Source organism: Nyctereutes procyonoides, unplaced genomic scaffold, assembly GCF_905146905.1.
Source record: "Nyctereutes procyonoides isolate TBG_1078 unplaced genomic scaffold, NYPRO_anot_genome, whole genome shotgun sequence".
Classification (NCBI taxonomy): Eukaryota; Metazoa; Chordata; class Mammalia; order Carnivora; family Canidae; genus Nyctereutes; species Nyctereutes procyonoides.
Genome location: NW_026575043.1, coordinates 21,362,423 through 21,377,870, shown reverse-complemented (window position 1 = coordinate 21,377,870; position 15,448 = coordinate 21,362,423). Strand labels below are relative to the sequence as shown.

The 15,448-nt window shown below is 43.1% G+C and overlaps 1 protein-coding gene across 2 annotated transcripts in view; it reads left to right on the top strand.

Annotated features, from left to right (window-relative positions):
- Window positions 1-15,448, top strand: part of CDYL (chromodomain Y like) — a 174,962-nt gene that overhangs the window by 95,915 nt on the left and 63,599 nt on the right. The window contains exon 2 of one of the 2 annotated variants that reach the window (XM_055322931.1): window positions 8,903-9,293. In XM_055322931.1, coding sequence (XP_055178906.1) covers window positions 8,903-9,293 — 391 coding nt within the window. Of the gene's footprint in view, window positions 1-8,902; window positions 9,570-15,448 lie in introns of both variants that reach the window. The other variant, XM_055322930.1, reaches the window with a different exon arrangement.

Below are 15,448 nucleotides of genomic sequence, written 5' to 3'. Positions count from 1 at the left end.
GGTCTCCAGGATCGCGCCCTGGGCCAAAGGCAGGCGCCAAACCGCTGCGCCACCCAGGGATCCCAAAAAATAAAATCTTTAAAAAAAAATTCTTCTTTTTCAATGTAGGCATATGCAACTATAAATTTCCCTCTCATTACTGTGTGTTGTGTTTTTGTATTAACTTATCTTGAGGGACTTTATAATTTCCCTTGTGATTTCTTCCTTGTCCCACATTAGTAAGTTTCTCAAATTTTTCTGTTAATTTTCATTTCCACTCCATTTTATTGGCGATAAGACTTTGTATGACTTCAATCTTCAGATTTATTGAGGCTCATGTTCTGGGCTGGCATATGGTCCCTGCTGGGGAATGTTCCATGTGTGCTTAAAGGAATTACATTGTGCTGTTGTTGAGCAGAGTGTTCCCTGGATGTCTGCTGGGTGTTGTTCTGGACTTCTGTTACCTTGTTGATCTTCTGTGTACTTTGCCCATTACTGAATGTGGGAGTTGAAGTCTCCAACTCTTACTGTTGAATTGTCATTTCTCTTCTTACTCTTCTGTCAATCTTAGCTTTGTGTATTTTTTGGCTCTCACTAGATATGCTTGTAACAATTACATATTTCTGTATGTTACAGATCTAGCAGTGCAACTGTATATGTGTTGTTTTATAGAGTTGCTCTTTATGTAAGAAGAAAGCAGAAAAATGGGCATTTTGAACTTTAAGAATTACATAATTATCTCTACCGGTCCTTATTGGGCTTTTGTGTGTGAATTCTGGCTTATATCTGTTTACAGCCTGAAAAACTTCCATGGGTATTTTTTGCAAAGCAGGTCTGCTAACAACAAATTTTATTTTTATTTATCTGGGAGTATCTTTATTTTGTTTTCATTTTGGGTGAGGAAGTGGTTTGTAGACTTTTATTTTAGAGCAGTTTTAAGATTCACGGCAAAATTGAGCAGAAAGAACAGAGTGTTCCCGTATACTTCCTGCCCCTACACATGAACGGTCTCCGCCACGTCATGGTCATCCCTGACCAGAGTGGTGCCATTGTCACAGTCGATGAACCTGCACTGACCAGCCATATCACACCCAGTCTATAGTTTACGTTAGGGTTCACTCATGGCCTTGTACATGCACTGGGTTTTGATAAATCTGTAATGACATTTATCTACCATTCTAGGATCATAGAGAATCATAGAGTTCACTGCTGTAAAACTCTTCTGTGTTTCACCTGTTCGTTCCTCTTTCCACACTCCAACTGACATTTTTACAGTCTCTACAGTTTTACCTTTTCCAGAATTGTTGTACAGTTGGAACCACACAAAAACTTTTCTGTTTTTTTTTTTTGTTTTTTGTTTTTTTTATTCAAGAGAGACACACAGAGAGAGGCAGACGCAGAGGGAGAAGCAGGCTCCCTGTAGGGAGTCTGATGTGGACTCATTCCTGGGACTCCAGGATCATGACCTGAGCTGAAGGCAGATGCTCAACCACTGAACCACCCAGGTGTCCCCCCTTTTCTGTTTTCATTTCTGAAGGATAGCATTGCTGGATTGAATCAGATTCTTAGCTGGCATTGTTTTTGTGTAGTACCTTGGATGTTGTCCCACTGCCTCTTTCCTCCATGATTTCTGATAAGAAGTTAGCTGTTAACCTTATTAGAATTCCCTTGTAACTGAGCAGTTGTATCCCTCCTGCTGCTTCTAGGTTTTCTCTTTGCCCTGACTTTCAGTATTTTGACTATAACATGTATTTCTGGATCTCTGCATTTATCCTAAACTTGCGATGTTGTCCCCCATTTTTTCGAACACTTTTCTGCTCCTTCCTCTCCTCGTGCTCCCCATTAGCACATATGTTGGTGTGCAGATGCATGTCTCCTTTTTCTCTGTGGTTCCGTTTGTATGTTGTGTATTCTTCTTTGCATAATTTCCATCCATCTTTTTTTTCAAGTCGATTGATTCTTCTGCCAATTCAGGTCTGTCGAGCACCCATAATTAAAAAGTTGTTCCTTTTACGGATGCCTGGGTGGCTCAGTTGGTTGAGTGTCTGACCCTTGGTTTCAGCTCAAGTCATGAGATCAAGCCCCATGTTGGGCTCTGCACTCAGCATGAAGCCTGCTTAAGATTCTCTCCCTCTGCCCCAGCCCCCTGCCTTTAAAAAAAAAAAAAAGAAGAAGAAGAAAGAAAGAAAAAAAAAGTTTTTTTATTTTAATCATTGTACATTTCAACTCCAGAATTTGCCTTTGGTTCTTTTTTTTTTTTTTTTTTTGCATTTCTAGCTCATTAACAGTATTCTTTGTTTAAGGTGATACTGTCTTCATACTTTACTTCTCTAAGCATGGTGTCCTTATTTGAAGTCTTTGTTTGCTGTACCTGATATCTCTCCCTTTCACCAGCAGTTCCTGTTGCCTGCTTTCCCCCTGATGTGTGGGCCATTTGTTGTTATTTGCTTGGTGGTTTGTTTTGTGACCGACTATATTATTTTAGTGAAATCTATTACCCTACTCTGCAAAGACTTCCATGGTGGTCCTCAGCGGTCAGTGAGGTCACAGTCTTGAACAGTCCTGGAATAATAGTGATTTCATAGAGCTCTCTTTGGCTCTCTCCTTCCCTGGTTCTGTAAGCTGCTAACTTTATTTGGTATTACACCTAGCCTGTTAAGACTCCGCTGATGACTGGTTGACCACTCTCATGTTTTGTTTTTTGTTTTTTTTGTTTTTACAATGTCTGGTGCATTAATTGCTCAGCAGTCTGATCCAAGTAAATTTGGATAAAGGTATTTCTGAGACCAGTCTGAGGTTTGTTCTTAGCCTAGGAGGGCTCTTAGCTGGCTTTCCCTGGTGACTAGATAAGTTATGGTTTAGTTTGTTGTCTTCATTATCATTTTCAAGAGCATCCTTAGGTTTAAACTTAACCCCTACTCTGTCTCAAAGTCAGTTATTTGGGGTGGGGAACAGTTTTCTTTTCTTATGGATTACCTCTCCCCCAGGGCAAACCGTCTGAACCACTAGTCTGGGTGCTGAGTGGACTGGTAGCCTCTGATAATTCTCTGCCTTGCCTCTGCCAACATAATACCTCTCCCCTAGGAAGGACTCAGGGCAGAATTGGTCACAGTCCCCAATATTTTTGCCCTGTCCCCCTGGGATAGAACCTCCTTATGAATAGGGGTCAGCTAGAGGAAATGAGCCCCTGACTTCTCAGCCATACTAATCAGTGGTTTTTACCTCTTCTACTCTGAGTGGAAGAGGAGAAATGTTGGTAGCCTGTCTCTCCTGGCGACATTTGATGAGCTTTGATTGGGAGCTGAGAGAGGGGAGAGCGAGCCTGTATTCTTGGCCATACTCAGAATGAGCTTCTGTCATACTGAATGAACTGAGGGTGGGTGGGGAAAGAAGTAGGTCTTGGCTCAGATATCATAAACTCTCTGTTCTTATTGAGTGTTAACAGGCTTTCTTGAATAAATGTTCCTTCGTTTGCTCTATGGCCTTAGGACAATTTCCAGAGACTTTAGGGTTGTGTGATTTTTTTTTTTTTTGTAATAGTTTTTACCAGCTTTGCTTATTTGATTGAGGAATGTGTTTATAGAGCTCCTTATTTTTACCGCCATCCCTGAATTGGAACTCCACCTTTGCTTTTGAAGCTTTTTTTTCTTTTTAATAAAGAATTCTGAGTTGACAGGTCCTTCCTTCAGTGCTTTAAATATGTTTCCTTTGTCTCCTGTCCCCCATTGTTTTGGCCCCATCTATAATGTCTTCTCCCATCCTCTACCCGCTGGCTAGTTGACATTACCCTTATCTTGGTTTGTTTAGTTTTGACTATGATGTCCATTGGTATGATTCATGCTGAACACCTGCTTTCCTCCCAAGATTCTGGAATTTTGATACATGCTAGGCAGAGGATGCCTCTGTGGCCAGCCCCCAATAAAAACTCCTGGGCAGGAAGTATTTAATGAGCTCTGATACACAGCATTTTCCATGTGTTGGTGACAACTTGTCGCTGGAGGAATGAAGCACATCCTGTGTGACTCCCCCGGGAAAGGACCCTTGCAAGCTTGTGCTCAGTTTCCCTCGGACTTTCTCCCACATGTTTTTCCCTTGGCTCATCTTGCTGAGTGTCCTTGCACTGTGTTAAATCATAGCCACGAGTGAGACTGTATGCCAAGTCCTGTGAGTCCTCCTAGTGAATCCTCAAACCTGGAGGTGGACCTGGGTGCCCCCAACACACCAATTGTTGTTTTCCACCAGTCTGTTGTAGTTCATGAATCTGCCTGAGATTTGAGAGGGTTTGTAATGTTGTTTCAGGGGGCTCCCCCTTCTGTGGGGCCCTCCTGTCCGACCTCCCCTGGATTTCTAGCACTCTCTCAACTCCTGACTCTGCCTTCTGACTCCCGAGGCCTGGAAGACTGCACTCTGCGTGAGTCCTCCCACTGCAGATTGGGGAGCCTTTGGGCTTCCTTGTTTGAAGGGTCCACTTCCCTCACCCCCCACCCCGACCCCATTTCTACCGGCTTTTGGTTTCTTTACATTGTTGTCAAATACCTATGTCTATATTATTCCTTTACTTCTTGCAAGGGAGCTGTCTGCCGGTGTTTTTAATAGTTAACAAATGTTCCTAGTAATTCAGGCAACTTTTCCTGTTCTTAATAGTAAACACAACTTTTAAATGGCCGGTGAAACACATCTTCTTTATATAAAGAGCTGTTGCTTTCTACAGATCCACTAGAATTCTTTGATAAAAGCAGGGGTTTTGTTTATTCATTTTTTCCATAGCAATGCTCTCTTGTCCCAAATGTTCCAGCCATTGGTGTAAGACCCAAATCTGAGAAAAAGCTTTCAGCCTTTCTTGTGGTTTCAAAGTTATCTTGGCAGCCGGCTCCCACTGTTCTAGCTGGGAGGAATCACAGCAAGTATTAGCAAGCAGCATCTAGCTGACAAGGTTATCGATGATAATACAATGTGCCAAACTTTTCCTACTGTGAGTTTTTTGCAACTTTGGTCTTTTCTTACAAGCTGATATATTTGCAAGCCTTGCCCTGATACAATTTCTAGGCTGTTTGGCATTTAATTGTAACAATTGCAGAGTTAATCTTTCTTCCAGCTCTTCCTGAGCTCTTTACCCAGTTTAGGCTTCTCTGTGGGTTTTTGTTTCTGTGTTAAGGAACCTTTGTCCATCCTGTCCTGGCTTCTGCCGCTCTGTGGCACGTTTCAGCACATTCCCAGAGCCACAGATACCAGGATGTGCTCTGAGGTAAGTGAGGCGGATTAGGTGTTTGGAATGATCTTTTGACTAATTTCACCGCTCCACAAACCATCAGAGGACTTTGTAATGTTAAGGAAAGCCTTGTTTGACTTGTGTCACATCTTGGCTGTTTTAGGTTGAGTTTTAGAAGGAAATCCCAACAAAAAGAACTTTGATCAGTTTACTATGTTTGCCACCTGTAGTCGAGGCTGTTGTGATTTGGATTCGCCAGAATTTTACTATACATCTGATTGTGGGTAACATAGCAGAACATCTAGGTAATTTGGATGAGATTTTCATGCCTTTCTTTCTTCATTTTGTCTTGGCTTTTAAGAATCTTAGGAGAACTTGTCTGCAGTTCTATACTTCTGAAGCTTGTTTTACATAAAATTCTTTGCATTGAGATTCTATAACCAAAGGGCGATACCCGTGGATATACTTTAAAAAGACTGTTCACTGACACCAGTTTGTAGAAACAGCGATGTTAGCAGGGAGAGGAAGAACTCCAGGGGAAGGGACTGAAAACCTGACGGAAGATTTATTCACGTGTTTCTCTTATGATCAAGGTTTTCCTCCCTTAGCACCATAAAAGTGCTCTGGAAATAATTTTAGTCTTATTATTACAGTAAAATTTTTTTGAATCGGGTGATGCCTTTTTGTGGGAAACTGATTTATTTTAGCCCCAGGAATCAACAGGACTTTAAGCTTTCAAAGGGGGAAGAAGAACGTGTGTCCTTGACTGGTGGAGAGAGGGTGTCATGTACCCAGTTTAGTCTGAGGTTGGTATCAGAGGACTGTGGTCATTGGCCTAAACCCTACTCTGCGTCTAGTGCCCGGAGTGACTTTTGTAGACCTGCCACTTGAAAAGTATGGTTGCTGGCTCCTTATCCGCCATATGTGTCTTGTCAGTTTGCAAACCATGTTCCCCGTGAGAATTAGTAGGACAGCAAGTCTGCAACCTGAATGTCATATGTCCAGTTGTTTCCTCACAGTCTACTGCGGGGGTCAGCAAACTGTGGCCTACAGGTTAGCTCAAAGAATGGTGTTTACCTTTTTAAATACTTGAGAAACAATCAAAAGCTTAATATCTCATGATATAAGTAAATTTATAAAACTAATTTTAGGGTCCATGAATAGAACCGTGTTGTTTTTAGTGTCTTGTCATTTACATGTTGTTTGTGGCTGTTTTTGTGCTGCAGTGACAAGAGTTCAGTGGTTGGGAGCCCATATGGCTCATGTGCCCCTAAAATTTGCCAACCCCCAATCTAATGTGTCCCCCATTTCTGCCCGCCTCCCATGTCTACACAAAGTCTGGCCACTGAGTATACATGAAACACAGCATATGTACCACCACAGCTCTGACAGAGAGGGACAGGCCTGGTGGGGGGGGCTGCCAAGTGAAGGTTCCCATGGGTTCTGGCCCTAGAGGAAAACACCAATGATACGAGGAGAGGAGGAGCAAGAATCTCATCTCACTTTACTAGATTCCCCCTTCAGCTTTAAGAAAATGGAAGACGGGGGATCCCTGGGTGGCACAGCGGTTTGGCGCCTGCCTTTGGCCTAGGGCGCGATCCTGGAGACCCGGGATCGAATCCCACGTCGGGCTCCCGGTGCATGGAGCCTGCTTCTCCCTCTGCCTGTGTCTCTGCCTCTATCTCTCTCTCTGTGACTATCATAAGTAAATAAAAATTAAAAACAAAAATGGAAGACGGAAAGTGTGGTTTAGTTGACTCTTGGACAACATACGTTTGAACTACATGAGTCCTCTTATAGCAGATTTTTTTCTGATAAATACAGTGCAGTACTCTAAATGTATATTCTCATACTTAAGACTTTCTTAGTAACATTTTTTTCTCTACCTTACTTTATCATAAGAATACAGTATGTCACGTATGTACAAAATATGTGTTAATCAATTGTGTATGTTATCGGTAACGCTTCCAGTCAGTAGTAAGCTATTATTAGTTGTTTTGAGAAGAGTCAAAAGTTATATGCAGTTTGTTTTTTTTTTTACTGCCTTGAGGGTGGGGGTTGGTGCCCTTACCTCCCATGTAGTTCAGGGATCAACTGTACTTCATGCTTCTGGAATGGAAATTGAGGTAGGAAAAAAAATAAGATTAAAATGTAGCTTTCTCTTGAGAGGTCATCCCTTTACTCCATGTCTTTAACACTTCTAAACTATTTCTGCTGTAAAATTGATTCACATGGAATTTTCTAGAAATAAGTCTTTATATGTAATTTTCACAAGCAAAGGAGCAGGGAGGAAAATCACTATCAAAGCTTTCAGTGCCACATTATGGACTGTGTGGACTTACATATGCAGATCCAACGTTAGTTGTTAATTAATAATCTAGAGAGATTATTAGTTATCTCTGTAGGGATCTGTTAGGCATGAAACCTGCCACCTACTGATACAAGTCCTTTCTTTACCTTTTTGCACAGAAGCCATAATGTATATTTACTTTAGGCTTTTCTGTAGTTAAAGGCTTTAATTCCCTATATCCCAGATAGACATACTGGAGAGTTGTTTTTTTTTTTTAAGGGGGGTGGATTTTGAGAGGGGAAAATGTTGGGGTAAGGTATTCTCCCTTTCTCCAAAAGTGTCTATTGTTGTATTCCAAATTAGCCTCTGTTACTTTGGACTGTTGGAGAACTAGGCATACCATTATGTCATCTGACCTGACCTGTAGCTTTGCCAGAAATTTATTGATGTTCTTGGTAATTGATGGACTTTGACTTTGCATCCTTAATTAAAGAGCTGCTCTATGGCTGTGGGCCTCTCCCTACAATGTACAGAGGTGCACGCTGCCGCAGGGGAAGCAGGCTGATCGTGTTTACGTTAACTATAGAGAGGTTCCAGTAGATTCTAAGCATTTTCCCAACTACACGCCGAATATTAGGTCAAATATATTTTGTTCACATGAGTCATCAGATATCTCCCATTTACACTTAAGAACGTGAAGGTACTAGAATTTGTCACAGTTATAACTATCTTTCATGACAAATTTGTAAATTTGTGTAAATTCATAAATTAGCCACTGAATGTACTGATCACCAAATTCAAAGATTAGCAGCATCTTCTTTAAAGACATTAGCCCAAAATTAATTCAAACCAAGATTTGGAGGTGAATAACTTGCCATTTTATTATTGATACAACATCATGAATTCTATGGACCTCTCTCGGCTTTAACCGAGTAAATAATACTTGCAATACTGACCATGTTTCTTCAGTGAGCCAGTTGCACACCTCAGAAGGCTCCGAGCCCTGCATAGGTGTTTACCACAGCCAAGCTGGTGCTTGAGGACCTGCCGTTGGTACCCTAAGCATGACCACGCAGAAGACTGTAGATGACTAGTCTCTTCCAGCTGGAACTGAGAACCAACTCAGGTGGTCAGGGGCGGAGGTAAAAACAGAGCCCCGTTTGAAACACAGGAAAATAAGCTCCCCAGTGTGCATCCATGTGATCTGGGCATAAAATTTTAGCATTTCGTCTGACTTAATTTCACAGAAATTGCTAAAATCCCCAGTGTTCCGTTCCTGTTCTCTTTTCAGATGATTCGGCTGAGGAGAGAGGTCATTCTCCGTACCTGTTGTGGTTTTTATTATTTTTGATGCTTCTTTATGAACCTTGCCTCTTTTTTTCAAACAATACGTTGACACCTCTTTCTTTTCTGTGTATGAACAGGTTGAAAGGATCGTTGACAAAAGGAAAAACAAAAAAGGGAAGACCGAATATCTGGTTCGGTGGAAGGGCTATGACAGTGAGGACGACACCTGGGAACCAGAACAGCACCTTGTGAACTGTGAGGAGTACATTCATGACTTCAACAGACGCCACACCGAAAAGCAGAGAGAGAGCACACTAACCAGAACAAACAGGACATCCCCAAACAATGCCAGGAAACAGATCTCCAGATCCACCAACAGCAACTTTTCCAAGACCTCTCCTAAATCGCTTGTGATTGGCAAAGACCACGAGTCCAAAAACAGTCAGTTATTTGCTGCCAGCCAGAAGTTCAGGAAAAACACAGCTCCATCTCTCTCAACCCGGAAGAACATGGACCTAGCAAAATCAGGTATAAAGATCCTTGTGCCTAAGAGCCCCATTAAGAGCAGGACCGCAGTGGACGGCTTTCAGAGTGAGAGCCCTGAGAAACTGGACCCCGTCGAACAGGGTCAGGAGGACACGGTGGCCCCCGAAGTGGCAGCCGAAAAGCCAGTCGGAGCTTTATTGGGCCCTGGTGCAGAGCGAGCTAGGATGGGGAGCAGGCCCCGGATACACTCATTAGTGCCTCAGGTGTCTGGGCCCGTGACTGCAGCCATGGCCACGGGATTAGCTGTCAACGGAAAAGGTGAGTGTCCAGGTGAGCTGCTCAGCGGCAGCGTCCCCATCGTGGCCACGGGCCGTGGCTCCACGTGCCGGCGATGTCCTCAAGGTGCACTGGCACCCCTGCTGCCGCGTTGGGCCTGCTCTAGAAGCTCCGAGCTGGTACAGCCTCTGCCTTTCCTTGAAGACTTTGCCATTTCTCTCCTAAGTCAGCACCAGCTGTCTCTGTTGAATCGTGTCCGCAAACTGTCCCGCCGCATCAACCTGCTTTAAACAGTGTCTCCCCACTCTAAATCGGTTACGCTTGGGATTTTTCTCTTTTCTTTTCTTTTCTTTTCTTTTTTCTTTTTTTTTTAAGATTTTATTTATTTCTTTGAGAGAGAGCAAGTGAGAGCACAAGCAGGGAGAGGGAGAAGCAGAATCCGATGGAAGGGGGGGTAGCAGGGAGCCCGACTTGGGGCTCCATCCCAGGACCCTGGATCATGACCTGACCCGAAGGCACACCCTTAACTGACTGGGCCCCCCAGGTGCACCACGCTTGGTATTTATCTTCCTAACAGGTTTCTTCGAGAACCTTTATACATCTTAGACACGGAGTCTGAATTTTCTAAGTGTGACCAGTATTGGTTAGAAGTCATGATCCTTATTTGGCCAACCCCTTTAAATAACCAGAAATGCCTTTCAAGTGAAGGTACCATTCACCTAATAGAACTTTTCATTTGCTTCTCTGTAATCTATCATCTGTTCAGATCACATTGTCCTTTTTTCAGAATAGGAGTCCACTCAGCAGGGATGGTATTTTCTGCTCCTGCTCCTGGATTCTGCAGCTTAGTTGGTTGTTCCATGACCCAGCTCCAAAGACTGCCCAGCTGGGATTAGCTTTACTGTCCCATGTCTTGGCTGGCCACTGATTTTTATAGAATTCTGTTATGGGTTTCTCTAAATAGGCCTCGCTAGCTTTGCCTCACTTTAGGCCCTGATCATTTCTTACCTGCCATAGCTTTCACATTGGTCTCCCTGCTTCCTGCCTCTTGATGGTTCCTGGCCATTTACTGTAGCTATTGGATGGGAGGAGCCTCCGTGTCACCAGTCTGATCATGCCACCATTGCTTAAGTTAACAGGTGTGCTCCTGGGTCTCTGCTTGGCCCTCAGCCTCTCTCAGCTCCCTCTGTGTCAGCACTCCTGTCATTCTCTGCCAGAAGCATCACGTCTCCCCTGCTCCTCGGTCACCTCTGGGACTGCCCCTCTGCCTTCTGGCTCTGTGTCTTCTGGCCTCATATGCTGTCCACGTCCTGTATATTGCAGTATCTTTCTCTGTGTTTCTGTAACCTCACCCTTAGTAGAGTAAGATAAAATAAAATGGTGTTGGTTTGGAGGGGAGGAGCTGTTTCCCTAAAGGAGAAATGTTTACCTGAGATGCCGCCCAACCCAACTCACTGTGGTGTATCAGTGAGTTTTAGCTTAGACCTTTGTGTGGTAGTGAGGATGGATGGATCCAGAAATCTGGGGTATCCCTTTGGACAGTAAATTGCCATCTGGCTAGTGTCTTTCAGATAACACGCTTTACCCCAAATGCTGCTTTTCTTCCACTCTAAAAGTTTCGGCCTTACTTGGGACCTGTGTGAGCTTGTTTACCAAGTTGACTTCCCGAATTGTTGGCCTGCTCATAGATACGGTTTTCTTTTACCTTGTTGTAAATGAAGGATTATAGAGGTTCAGAGGCAGAAGAGACTTTATCAGCCATCTAATCGTATGCTCTGTTTCATGGAGCGGGAAGTCAAGTCCACAGAGACTGTGATGTTCAGAGAGAACTGAAGGCAGAGATGGAGTCAGAACACGTTTCTTTCTTCCTACTCCCATGTTCCCACCTTTGCTTGCTACCTTCACTAGACAAGGAGCATTTACTTCTTGATTAATTATTCAGGGCTGGGCACTCCCCTGGGCTGTGGTGCAGCAGGTAAGGGCTAGGCATCTGCTGACTCTGGGGCAGGTGTTGGCAAACCAGCCCATTGGCTAAACCTACCCCATCACCTGTAGTGTATGGCTTGCAAGCCAGAAATGGTTTTGATGTTTTCTAATGCTTGAAAAAAATCAAGAGGAATAGTATTTAATGACATATTGAAAATATAAGAAATCCAAATTTCTGTGTCCATAATGTTTGTGTGTGGGGGGGTTGCTTTGGTTTTTAGAGAAGGGGAGAGAGAGAGAAAGATTGTTTTTTCTTTGGTTTTGGAGAGAGAGAGAGAAGTAGAGAGATGGGGGGAAGGGCAAAAGGAGAGAGAATCTCAAGCAGGCTCCATGCCTAGCACAGAGCCCAACACGGGTTTCCATCCCACAGCCCTGAGATCATGACCTGAGCATAAATCAAGAGTCAGACACTTAACCGACTGAGCTACCCAGGCTACCCAAGCACCCTTCCATAAATAAAGTTTGATTGGAACCCAGACACATTCATTCGTTCACTCATGGTCTGTGGCTGCTTTCTCATTAAACTCTCAGCAGTGTTGAATCATTATGACAGAGGCTGTATAGCCTGCAAAGCTGAAAGAGTTCTTTCAGTCTGGCTCTTCACAGAAAAGTTTGCTAATCCTTACTCTAGAAGGTCACGCTCCTAGGACAGTATTTTTGGGAAGTAAGAGGACACGAAGGGCTTCAGAAGATCTGTGGTTCCCCATGTCCACAGAGGTGGTATGTCCGTGCAGCTTCTATGGGACGTGTGGGGCTTGATTTTTGGAACTTCTCTGACCCTGAAGTTCGCATACTTTCTCTTGAGCACACTTACACAGGCTTGGCTTTCCTCCGCAAAACCTTCAGTTTTCTATAAAAGGATAGTGACTTCTGTTTAAAGAAGGAATTAGTGCCTTCCTTTTTCATTACTCTTCCCATTTTGAACTATTTTTAAATGTCCCTAAAGGTGGCTTTGGTCAAAACCACCAGAGATGTGTGAGCATAAAATCTTAAATTATTTTATCTTGCTCTGTGGAGTTAGATTGGTTGGGGTGAGAGTAATACTGTATTTGCAAGGCCCTTGTGACCTCCTTCTTCTCCTGGCCGGGAGTCCTATATGCTGTTGAGAATACACTCTCCACTTAGATGAAAGGAAGAATAGAAGCCACTGGGGAAGGTTTTTAGGACAGTGATAAGTGACATGGCCATGATCTATCAAATCAGGCTTCAGATGAAGAGGGGGAAAGAACCATCTTCTTCCCTCTGGAGCCGCCCATTGGGGTTTCCTTTCTGAACAAAGTATGACGGCAAAAGCAAATGGTGTCTTAGACAATAAATGGCTGTCTACAGGCAGATGCTTCAGAGGATTAGAGCCTTTGCTTCTCCTCATCCTTTTCTTTGTATACAGAAAGATGCTTTTGTTCCCTCCTCTGGAAAGTAAGCTCCAAGAAGGGATGGCGTCTTGCCAGGGCTAAATCCTACCATGTCCAGAGAGTAGTACCTGTGTGTTGTAGATGCTCTGCCAATGTTTGTGGAGGGAATGATTCCAATTGAAGGGGTGCTCACTGAAGACAGGGACTGTAGTGAGTTCTTTGTAACCCTATAGCTGGGTCACACTGAATGTGAGGGAAGAAATGTTATTGAGATGACAAGGTATGGAGGCCAGAAGTACAGGAACATTCTAGAAAACCGATTACTAGCCCTCAGGGCATTTCTTTTCTGAGAGAGCAGTACTGAAGCTGTGTCAGGTTGTTGGTCCATACTCATAATTTCTTAAAGTAGTTGTTTGTTTTTACTTTCCACATTAATTTTAGGGCTACAGGGATCCCTGGGTGGCGCAGCGGTTTGGCGCCTGCCTTTGGCCAGGGCGCGATCCTGGAGACCCAGGATCGAATCCCACATCGGGCTCCCGGTGCATGGAGCCTGCTTCTCCCTCTGCCTGTGTCTCTGCCTCTCTCTCTCTCTCTCTCTCTGTGGACTATCATAAATTAAAAAAAAAAAAAAATTTAGGGCTACATAGAAAACTGATTTGTTTTTCTAAAACTAATTGAAGCAGATACTCATGGAGTCATTGGGAAATGAGTCATCTTATTCAAAGCATTAATCGTGTGTATGAAGGATATTTTTGCCACCAAATACAACAGATATTTAAATATCTGTTAACCAAAAGAGTAAATGTTTCTGGAGAATTTTAACACACAGGATTGCTTTTACAGAATAACCATATGTATATTTGGTTTGTAACTGTTTTAAGTATGAAACAAAGATTTAAAAGATGACTATATTGCTTCCTTTTAGAAATATGAAAAATTTTAAAGTTTAGGCCATGTCACTGTCTCTTTTCTACTGTTCTTTTTTTTTTTTTTTTTTAAGATTTTATTTTTGTATTCATGAGACAGAGAGAGAGGCAGAGACACAGGCAGAGGGAGAAGCAGGCTCCATGCAAGGAGCCCAAAGTGGGCCTTGATCCCCGGTCTCCAGAATCAGGCTCTGGGCTGCAGGCGGCGCTAAACCGCTGAGCCACCTGGGCTGCCCCTCTACTGTTCTTTATCAATAAGCTAATGATACTATTTTCTTGCTCTTTTATTTGCCTAACAAATTAATCCTACAAAAGAAGCAGTTGTTTTTAAAAGCTGTCTTGTTACTTTATTCTTTTGTGAATTCAAATATATAATTGTTCGTTTGACAAAGTATGACATTTGAGAAAACACTGCTAACACACTTTAAAAAAAAAAAAAGTCTAAACCCAATCAGTGTTACTGCATGGGGTTGCTGCTATTAAGTCAGAAGCCAGAAGATTCAGGAAGAAAGTGAAGAAGTACCTTAACTTACCCACAAGTCTTTCATCCCATGAGCATTTCCATCCAAGAAAGGCTCCCAGGAGAACTTGTTCAGAAGATTTGGCTTCTTCTGAGGAGCTGGAGTGTAAATTCCCCTAAATAAGAATATGAAGCTGATGATCTACCTCCCTTCTCTATCATTATCAGGGAAGCTGATGTTCCCAATCAGTAGCTCCACCTGAAGAAGAGACCCACAGTCCCCTAGGGCCATTTACAATTTATATGCCGAGATTAGAATTAACTCCAGGGAAAGTTAGGAAATCAGGAGACCAGTCGCAGAAGCCACTGAGCCGACCTCAACAGGAGACGTCAAGAGAGGACAGTTGAAGCTGTGCCTAACAAGTAGTCAATTGACCGTGCCAATGAGGGTTTGATTACAAAAGACTTTGGAAACCAACATTTACTGGAGCCTCTTGTAAATGGATTCCTTGGTAGATAGTTCCACTTATCTCACAGGGTACAAACCTACTTATTCATAAAGCTTTTTGCAGGAAAAAAAAAAAACCTTATTCATAGGCAGATTATAGAAGCTAAAATTGAACCAAGTAAAGTTTTGAGGCAAGCAGATGTGCAACTCCCCACCCCACAAAACATTTTACTAGGTGCTTCAGGCAGAAGGATGTGGTAGCCAGACACAGTTGTTCCTTCTTCCTTGAGGGGATCCCAGTGGGCTCAGAACTCCCTGTATGCAAGCATCTAGTGGCGTTTTAGGCACAAAGCTCTTTCGGAAGATGCTCTTGTCCAGCAGCGGCCATCTGTTAGTGTCAAGAGTTGGCCACCTCCAGGAATCTTTGAGAACATAAAACCATAATCATTTCATTGTAAAGCTAAAAATATGCAGCTCTTTGCCATTGATCTAAAGCCCATGCCTTTAAATAAAGGACTACTTTGATATGCCACTTGTTTGGTGAATCAAGCCCTTTTCCTTGGGAATGGATCTATTGATCGGAGCTCAGTTGTATGGGAAGTGCATCCATAATGCATCATCTACTATTGCCAGTTTGGATTTCATTGAAGTGGAGCAGAAACGTCGGTGCTTATATGTCTTGGGTCCACAGTCCTGGGATTTTTTCATTTTTCCCATTTTCTCACTTAGACCTGACTTGACAGTTATTT